This window comes from Myodes glareolus, chromosome 3 (genome assembly GCF_982192425.1).
Source record: "Myodes glareolus chromosome 3, mMyoGla1.1, whole genome shotgun sequence".
In the NCBI taxonomy this organism is placed as follows: Eukaryota; Metazoa; Chordata; class Mammalia; order Rodentia; family Cricetidae; genus Myodes; species Myodes glareolus.
The window spans coordinates 21713128-21723757 of record NC_142028.1 but is presented as its reverse complement, the minus strand read 5'-3'; the positions used below and the strand labels follow the sequence as shown (position 1 = coordinate 21723757).

General features: G+C 39.4%; 1 protein-coding gene and 1 pseudogene across 1 annotated transcript; both read right to left on the bottom strand.

Annotated features, from left to right (window-relative positions):
- On the bottom strand, positions 1–9742 carry Clec12b (C-type lectin domain family 12 member B). The gene is made up of 6 exons (XM_048432841.3): positions 9520–9742; positions 8192–8290; positions 5185–5400; positions 4591–4745; positions 4215–4330; positions 1–848 (listed from the first exon to the last, which is right to left on the bottom strand). The coding sequence occupies exons 1-6, from the start codon at positions 9611–9613 to the stop codon at positions 698–700; spliced, it is 831 nt and encodes a 276-aa protein (XP_048288798.3). The 5' UTR covers positions 9614–9742; the 3' UTR covers positions 1–697.
- LOC125399404 (eukaryotic translation initiation factor 1 pseudogene) lies at positions 7047–7962 on the bottom strand (annotated as a pseudogene).
- Positions 9743–10630: the final 888 nt, after the last annotated feature.

Below are 10630 nucleotides of genomic sequence, written 5' to 3'. Positions count from 1 at the left end.
TAAGAGCATAAACATCTTTATTATTCTGATAGAACCAAGTTCACAAAATTGATAGCCTGAATATTATTAGTTTAGATAAATGCTGAAAATACTACGATGCAGTGTTCATCCTATTTCATCAGTTATGAAATAGTCTATCAGTTATGAGAATTGGTAGTGTAGTTTCATAGGAAGACAAAGCAGAGTTAATCTCTACATGGAGACTGATTAGCTGTTCAGATAATCTCTAAAAGAGTAAAGAATTTCTAAGTCAACAATATAGCCCTGCTGTTCCAGGTTCTTTACTTTGGACTTCCTCAAAACTCTACAGAATTGGGAAGTCTTTATAACAGGGGTCTTCTAGAACCTGCTCCATTACAGGGCCCATGTTGGTCTGGTGGTTAATATTTAAATAATACCAAGTCTGTGTGTGAACACATGAAAGAGTAAAGCAAGGAACAGTGTTTATGGAGAGGCAGCCTGAAGTGACATGTTACTTCCTGGGTACTTAGGATCACTGTAAGACAGAAATAATGAAAACACCAAGTCAGAGGATCAGACAGTGAAGTGGAGAATGTTCTGTGACGCAAGTTTGTCTGTGGGCTTGTTGAAGTAAATCACTTTTTAGTCAGTTTTTGTCTCAAATACCAAAGCTTTCTTCTTTCTTGCTTGGGTTTGCAATGGGTCCTTACTTCTTGATACTCTTAGAAAAGTCAAATCAATCCAAATCTTCAATCTTCACCAGGGAAGCTGTCTTCTCACAAATCCAATAAATTTCAGCACTACAGCGAGAAATGTAAACATTCCCTCTTTCAAAGTAAGCACAACCACTGGATCCATTGAACCTGGCATGCTCCTGATCACTAAATCTGGAAAGTAATTGATTCAAAATTAATCAATTCAAAATTATAATAGTTAAAACTATTATATAAAATTTAATTAGAATGAAGTGTTATCCTTAGAGGAAAAATACATACTAGTGTGAGAACCCAATGCCCACAAAACATTAGGATCTGTAGTGCCAGCATATCTCAGTTCTTTATTTCCAGTTAACTGTGATCCCAGGAAAAATATTTCTTTAATAAGAATGTATTTAACTCTGCAGGAAATGCTAGTGCGGTAGTGGCACCAAGTGGGAGTAACCAGCCACTATCTGATTGAACTTGAGACCTGCTCCATGAACGGGAACCCATGCCTGACACTGCTCACATTTTTTTATTGCCCTGTTTGCTTTCTAAAGAGAGAGAGAAAGAAGGTGTGGAATTGGATGAGTGGAGAGATGAAGAGGATCTTGGAGGAGATAAGGCTGGGGAGACCATGATCATAATATATTATATTAATATTCAATAAAATAGAAAAATATTGAAGATATGGCTCAGAAATTATTATTCCCATTAGTAATATGGAATTCCGCTAATGGAATTCACCCAGTGCAGATAACATTAGAAACAATAATTTATTTTGACATTTTAAAATTTAGTATGAAAACTAAAAAGATAAAGTAATATCATGTAAAAAGTTGTTATGTTTTCTATACTAAAATGTAACTATGGATGCTTTCTACACACTTGAGAAAACAAGCCAGAGTTTGAGGGAGGAAATGAATGACTAACTGATGGGATTTGGTGATCAGGAAATTGAGACCAGTTTCTTGACTCAAACCTAAATGTGTGTTACAATCACTGCTTTTTCCAAGTGATTCACCCTGGGATATCATGTTATTTTATTCCTCAGAATTAAGTCTATTAAATAATACTATTTGAATATATCTAAGTCAGAGAGTCCTTATTCAGGATCCAAGGAAGAGGCTGCACAAGCCTGAAGTCATCCTAGGCTGGATATAGAGAGCTGGGTTATTTGACAGCTAAACGACTCATGGTGATCATCATCTGTGGTCTCTGTGCCAGACATAGATCACTTTTTCTACATGTTCACAGGAGCCCATAGATGAATGACTGCCTTCACATAGGAGAGGAGAACTAACCTGGGATCTGCATTGCATTTACACGGTTCTGGGTCACAGTTCTGGATGATCTCTGCCTAACAGTCCTCCTCTCCTCTGTCAGCTGTGAGCACTGCCCACCCGATTACTCCACTTTGTAAAAGAGTGACTGTCCTTTTTGTCTGCGTTGTTTTGAGTGAGCCTTTGTCATTGTTACTAGTGTGACAATGAACTAACAAAACATGGCTAGAAATAATGATAAAAGCCTGGGAGATGTATATTTGAATGGAAAAAGTCCTAGAAAAATCTCTGTGGAGTGGATCTTTAGGAAGAAAAGAATAGACATATAATTATTTGCTATTGAAGGTATTTGGAGAGCCACAGCTGAAACCAAGCAGTTTTGAGCAAAAATGAAATGATTTTAATTCAATTTACAAAATATACGCGGAAGAGAAAAGCAGAACGAGTTGGGTGGCTTGTGTACTTGTAACAGAGAGAGATATTAATGACGTCAGATCTCATTTAATGTAAAAGTTACAGATTATAAAAATATAACACAGTTATTGTATTTAACTAAAGTTCTGCTATAGGATGTTTGCCATTTTTGTCTTTGTTTTAAAGTCTTTAAAAATTTTTGAAGCCATGATTTTTTTAAACTTTTATTCTTTTGAAAGATTATTTTTTTATTTATGTGTACATCTGTGTGTCTATGCATACATGAGTGTAGGTGCTATCAGAGGATGTAAGAGAGGGCCAAATCTACAGAAGCTAGAGTTACGGGTGGTTGTAAGTCACTTTGTGGGTGATGGGATCTGAACTCAGGTACTCTACAAAAGTAGTACAGGCTCTGAATCGATGAGTGATTTTTCCAGTTCTTGATAAAAAAAAAATCCAAATGGTTTGTGAGATGGTTCAGTGGATAAGATCACTTGCTACCAAGCCTGGTGATTTGATTTCAATTCCCTGAACCCACAGACTGGAAGTAGAGAACTTAATCCTGCAGGTTGTCCTCTGACCTCCACATGTCTACCCTGGAAACGTACAACGCTGACCTCCCCAAATAAATTAATATAAAAATATTTTTTCAATATTAAAGTAAAAACAAATCAAAATTGTTCTTAAGAAAATAAGGCTTTATCCCATAGGACAATTTTGTAGATGAAACAAACGCTAGTTTTCTTCTCCCAACCCACAGCAATACCCACCCCTCCCACACACGCTGGCTTCCTCTGTAAGCCCAGCATGACTTCAAGTGGCACCTGAGCTTCTGGCTCCCAATGAATTTGAACCTCTTTCTTAGGAGTCTTTTGAAAAATACAGAAGATCAGATGGGGCAAGACTATGAAATTTTTTTCTGACTTCTATTTTGTTATAAATTTTAATAGTTTCAAAGCTTTGCTTTCCAAAATTTGAATGTGTACTTTTGATGTGTACTTGTGATGTGTACTTTCAACATTGTCACTGAGACTCTGCAGCAGCAGATTTTGCCTAGGACTCTTGCCATGTGACCTAATTGGTGGTCTGCACCCTGAAGCTAATCCCAAAACTAATCAGGTAGTTCATACTTACTTTCTGTTAGAAAACAGCCAACAATTATTTAATATGAGTACTATGTCAATGTCCTTATGGCAAACACCACCCTTGAAGGTTGTAAAGGCTAGAATATAAAATAGCTGAGTGAATGAGTATCTAAAATGTTCAGTCTTGATTTGATAACCTTTGAACTGGGCGATCTTAGGCATGTTACAGAATCTCGCTATGATAATAGTTTTATTATATAATCAAGATGTGAACGTGCATCCTTCAAAGGTGTATATTTACAAAGTACTTTGAACATACTATTATATGTACATGCTTAATAAGCAAAGCAACTAGACAGCACATTAAGTTTAGTGCATTGCTCTGAGTTTGACAAATAGATGGAATTGCTGAGCAGCCCTCAATGTGCTCCCTACGGCAACTCTCACTCTTTCAAAAAGTGGGTTCGATTCCCTGAACCCACAGACTGGAGGTAGAGAACTTATCCCTGCAGGTTGTCCTCTGACCTCCACATGTCTACCCTGGAACCGTACAACCCTGACCTCCCCAAATAAATAAATGCAAAAATAATTTTTAAATATTAAAATTAAAACAAAACAAAATTTGTTCTTAAGAAACTAAGACTTTATCCCATAGTACCATCTTGTAGATGACACAAATACTAGTTCTTTTCTCCCAACAACAGCACACACACACGGGCTTCCACCCACTGACTGGAAGTACTACCTTCCAGCCCCAACAGTTAGATACTTACAGGGATGGAGAGGGAGACGAACCATCTTCCCATAGCCAGTGTCTGCCAGTTGAGTTCCAGGACAATCCCAGCCAAAAAAACGAGAGAGTGAGTGATGGCTGTGTCTGAAGAAAATCCTGGGGGAGGGAGAGAGCAGAACAAGTGAGAGGCCATCTGTTGGTTTGAGGAGGTAAGATAAAAATTTATTAAATTTTTTATTGTCTGGGAATAATCCAGTGGTTAGATCACTTTCTTAGCATGTGCTGTGTCCTGGGTTTCATGCCCAGTTCCTCAATTCATTTATTAGTTCTCATTCAAAATCCATTAGTTTCTTATCATGTAACAGATTTCATTGTGTGAGTAATTTCTATACCCTGAGGAGGAGAGTCAGTCATACCCTTTCTTTGATGCTGTCAATCTTCACCAGAGTGGCGTTCTTGTCTGTACAGTCCTTTCTGCTGTCGCTCCAGGATTTCTCTTCATGAACTGTGAAATAGTAGCAACTGTCTCCATGCCACTTCCATGTCTTAGGACAAGGATTGCACTTATGGTCTGAAAAGGAAATTATATTCAAAGCACACACTCTGTGGAGTGACTGCAGAAGTCGTTTGAAACTAAGTCATGCATACAGGCAACAGATCTGAGTGGCAGCAGAGTAACCCCCTTGCTGGGGGTTGGACAATAAAGAGTCTTTTTGCAGGTCCAGGCTTTTAATATTCGTATGATAACCAGAGCATCTAAAAGTTACCAATAAAGTGACAGAGAGGTTTAAGTATCCAGGCTGATAACATTTGGGAATGACTATAAAATTCTCCTGTGTTTTCCAAAATATTAAAGAAACATCTGTATTTCCTTGTCCTTCATAAATTTAGGATGGCATGGCCAAGGGATTGCTAGAGGGCTCAACTTCTATGAGGCTGTGCTGCCCATGGGTACTTTGATCAAGGTGACAGACTTGATCTGGTCTTTTTACAGATGTAAGTCAAATTACCGGAAGTGTGGATGAGGAATTCCTTGCAGAGCTTGGTAGCCATCTGTCCCTGCCTCTCCAGGAGGGCAGAGATCTGGGACTGGAGAGATTCTTCTGTGGGATCCTTTGTAGAGATGCTCAGTGGCTCAGACAGATTGTCCTGCTGTGGGTGGATGATTTTCTGAAGTTGACTTAACTTCTCTGAATCTGAGTTAATATCATTAGACATCTGTAAAACTGTAAAACATAATGAGACAAGTGCACTTTTCCTGCTGTGCTCACAAGACCACCAAGCTAAGAGTGTGCTCCCCAGGCCACTGGGGATTCTTTCTCTTCTTCTTCCTCCTCCCTCTTCTCTCTACCTCCCTCCCTCCCTCCCTTCCTCCTTCCTTCCTTCTTTCCTTCCTTCCTTCCTCCTTCCTTTTTTTCCTGCTTGCTTACTTTCTTTCTTTTCCTCCCTGTTCCTTCTTCCCTCTCTTCCTCTTTTCTTCCCTCTTCCTCTTCCTCTCTCTCTCTCTCTCTCTCTCTCTCTCTCTCTCTCTCTCTCTCTCTCCTCTCCCTTCCTTGTAGAGGGCAGAAGATCCTCCTGTTCAACCTCCACCACTCTCCCATCCCTCATCTTCCCTTTCTTTCATCCTTGGCAGGGTTTTGCCAATAATTCCAGATTGCTTTTAGACTATTCTAATGATTTCTAGTTCTGGGTCCATATATTTATTTAAAAACACCTTTATTTTTATTAAGCTATTTCAGAGACTCAGCAGCACATTGTAACAACTACTGCAGCAAAAACATTGTTGCACTTTGCAAAAAAAACCAAAAACAAACACAAACACAAATTAGACTTCATTTCATGATGAGTCAACATCATTTCACTTGAATTTGTTTTTGGGTGTACATCTTTTAAAGATAAAAGGCATATTCTCCTAACAGCATTTATTGAGCATCTGTTACCACAAAAGGAGCATCTGATTTCTTTTCTGAAGAGCAAGATAAATAATTAGTCTGTGTTTACATGTCCAAATCATAACTATCACTGAAATCTTTTATAAAAGGAAATAAATGGATAGAGCATGGGAGACAATAGTGTCTGTGATTATTAATCTTTATTTTCAATGTGACAGGGTATAGAATAACCTGGGACAGAAATTTTGGGAGGTGTCCGTACAGGCATTTCCAAAGAGGTTTCACTAAAATATGAATCCCCCCCACACTCCCCCGAGTGTGGGCAGCACCATCACCTGGACTGAGGACCTAGGCAACATATAAAGGAGGAAGCAAGCTGAACATGGCATTCAGCTCCCTCTGCTCTCTGACTGCTGATGTAATGTGATCAATTACTGTATGACTTCCCACCCCGAGGGACTGTATTCCATCTTAATTAAACCACAAACCAAAACAAACCCTTCCTTCTTTAAGCTGCTTTTACTGTCACACCATCAAGAGACAGTAACTCATACAGCATCCTGCAATACAGTTTTGACTACAGGTCACCTTAAAGTGGGTGCTGACCACATCGGTACTCTTTGGTCCACACACTCAGCCTTTTATAGCCCGCATGTCCTCAAGATGGCTTTCCATTTACCATAAGGCACAATGCCCTCCTCAATCCACCTGCAACTGTCCTCGTGAGCCTAGAGACTCTTCTCTTAGGGTCTGCTAGGGAGTGGCTTCCACTGTAAGATACATGCCTGCTAGGTATGAGGTAATTCCCACCCTTTCTCTTCCTTCTCTGTGTGTTTTTCCTTAATAAGGCAAATCAGGTTGTTGTTGCCACTTTAGTTCTTTCTCTATCCCAGAAAGTTCATGGGTGGGCAGATTTAGCTAGCCGTCTGCTAAATTTCAAGATAAACAAAGTGCATGTTCTTCTGCAAATATATCTCCAGCTTGCTTTTCTGTTTTTCACAAAGAATATCAAATGGATATGTCTGTTAAGAAAAGAGCTTCCCAGTTTTAACCAATAACTAAGAAAAAAGAGTCCACATACAGTATGATCTAGTTCATCGAAAGACAAAAATAACTGGGGGGAGGGGGGTATAATTCCCACAGCAATGAAATAGGACCCTTGCCAGTGTTTCTGAAGGTATGTTGGAGAATGAAATAGATCTGGGGTAGCAGAAGTGTTTGGAAGATTCTGTGTTCATATGTCCAAGTCATAACTATCAATGAAAACTTTCATATAGAAAATAAATGAATAGATCTAGGGAGATATTAGTGTCTGTGATGATTAATCTTTTTTTTTCTCTTTTCAGTTTATTGCATGAAGGAGTTACACTAGTCCAAGTTAAAAGCAGACCCCAAATGGTTACATTATACAAGCTGTGAAGTTTTTAAACTTGTGACAAGGGACAGGAGGGAAATTCTACTCATTGCAAGGAAATCCTCACTTAAGCTTTAGAGTCACAGACACTTAAAACCCATGAACCTTCAGCTGATCGTCCTTAGCCAGTCCAATCTCTATTAGGAACTGGCATATATATGTTCTTGTGCTGGTCAGCCTGTAGCTGAATTACTTCTCCATATTCTGGATGCTCAATTACAGTACCATTGCAGGCAAATTTCTTCTTAAAACGCCTTCACTAGTTTCTTTTTATCGTAATCATTAGCGATCCCTTAGACAATTGTAAGGGTTTTCCTGCCGTTTCTCTGTTGAATTTTTATATGGCTATAACCTTCAGTGCCAGCAGGAAGCAGGTCATCACCCTTACTTGCATCAGCAAAGGGGTCGAAAGAGTGGAGGTTCTGAATAGCAGACATACGATAGGATTCCTTTTCCTCGGTGGAAATGGCCTGAAGAAGGCGGCTGCGCGCGAGAAGGCGGGCGGGGGCGGAAGTGGGGGAACGGAGTGTTGGGAAGCAAGGGGGCTCCACGGGGAGGCCGCTGAGTCCTTGGCAGCGGCTCAGTGACTGGGGCCGATGATTAATCTTTTTTAATCAATCTAGCATACTAGTAGCCACGTCCTTTCTGAATTTGCATACTGTACCAAGTTTTTCTAATTGTTTTTCTTTTGTTTAATACAAGTTTACTTACACATAATCCCCAAGGTCACCAGTCCCGTCACCAGCAGCAGGCAGAGGGTCATCAGGCTCAAGGCTGCTCCTCGCCAAATGGAGGATTGAGCTGGGTATCCTAGAAGCCAGTGGGGGATGAGAAAGTAGAACCATAGCACGCTGTTACATTTGGGGTTGTTTTTCCCACCCTGGAAGTTTCTCGATATTAAAACCAGCAGGCAACTCTTGGATCATGTTTGTCATAAAAATGTCTGTCACCTTCCTCTTCTTGATTCACACAATATTTTTGCTAGGTGAGTATGCTAGTACATATAGGATAATCTCCTGACCTCTTTCCCCAAAGGTTAGAATGAGAATTACAAGACAGAACAAGATTGATATGCATAATCATCTCTCCTTTGGAAAACACCACGAACTCTATGCTAGGTACTGGATATCTTCTCCCTAACACACACACACACACACACACACACACACACACACACACACACACACACTGTAAAAAGAAATCCAAGTAGCAGAAGAAAGCAATTCATATGACTCAGGATAACAACTAGGACTGTAATGCAACTTTTGGAAGTGACAATAATTTTATATATTTAATGATGTCTCTGACTCCAGAGACTTGGCATTTCTGCCAGCTGGGCATAAGGGAATGAGCTGACAGGGGAAGACTCTCTCCACCACATAATTGTTTAAACTCAGACAAACTACATAGCTTCTTTGAGCTTCAGTGTTTCCATCTGTAGTTACATAACTAAAGAAATCATGATTTATTTACTTTATTTTACAACTACTCTTAAATAAAGATATGTAGAGATAAAATTTATTATTGATAAATGCTCTGAGTTGTACTTAAGCTTCCAATGACATTAAGTTAAAAGCAGCATAAAAGAAAAAGGTAGATTTTGTTCACTTGTGATTTATCTATACTTGACTCCTTCCTTAAATTATTGCACACACTAGCAAAGCTTTCTCTACTTACTTTAGAATCCTTTTTGGTTTATATAAGAACATCTCTCTGTCATTGCTAACAAGGTATTAGAGTCAAGGATGGTTATAAATAGAAATCTCTCACTCTGAAACTCAATCTCTGACATAACCACTACTTTATTTTTTAAAGTGACGAGGTCATGACAGTAATTCCATATGGTTCACACTGGTCTTGAAAGCCCTACGTATTCTCTTAAGGACACTTGTTCCGCTGACCTATTCAAGGACTGTTTGTCTCTATTTGGGGGATTATATTGCATGCTCTCCCCCCCATTTTAGTGTCAAAGCCCACATCTAGAAACACATAACAGCTGCCATTTCCACGGTTATAGTCTGCTTTCTCTGAGCTCTTACCTTCTTTTCTTAGGTTATTTCTATCCTGATGACTTCCCACTCTTGCAGAATCCTGAAGCATAAGCGTTGCATAGGTCACTTCGTCAGACATCATAGGAGAGAATGAGTCTACAAAGTAATGTTGCAGTATCTTCAGGCCCAGCACAGGCAGTTCCTTTTCAAGGCCAGATGGCTTTTGCACAGACAAATAACTGACACAAGACAGTCCCTTTTGCTGCTTTGTAAGGACAGAATGAAAGTTAATTTCTCTGTAGTGTGAGAGAAATCAGAAACTGTCCTTAAAAATTAGAATGTTGCCGGTTTTCAACTGTAGTGCATTGTTCCTTGTGGAGCCAAGAGTATGTGTTTGTAGGCAAGCAGGCGTTAAGGCTTCATGTTGGAATTCCCACGATCCTTAGGGAACTCTGAATGTTTGAATAATCAATAAACAATCCAGTTTTATTCTGTGCAGGTATGTAAGGTGAGTTAATTCTATAATGGATCTAATTTGTCCTCAGTGGTATCACATTCCCAGGAGAGTGATGATAGGAAGAGCAGGCATATACATGCCTGGATAGTGCAATAAGAAGCACACGTGTGTGTGTGTCTGTGCATCTGTGTATGCATATGTGTGTGTATCTGTGTGTGTATCTGTGTATGCGTGTGTGTATGTGAGATGGAGAAAGACACAGAGATGGAGAAAGACTGAGAATTAGCAATGGGAAGTTGTTGAGGCATGAGGAAGAAGTTATAGGGTGCTTAAATTGGGTATGGGAAAGAGTCCCTTTCCTGTCGATGTGGTTGAGTAAAAACCTAGCACAAGCATTTGAAACAATGCCTTGCTGTACTGAAAGTGATGTAAATGGAGTCTGTTTTTTTCTTTCCAGCAGCCCAGACCCAAATAAAATAATCATATAGAAGCTATATTAATTACAGTACTGTTTGGCCAATGGCTTAGGTATATTTCAAGCTGGCTCTTACATCTTAAATTACCCCATTTCTATTATTCTGTTTACGACCAGAAGGTTGTGGCCTACCAGTAATATTCTGACAACTCTCTCTTTTAGCAACTATATACCATCTGCCTGACTCCACCTTTTTTCTCCAGAGGTTTAGTCCATTATGGTCATGG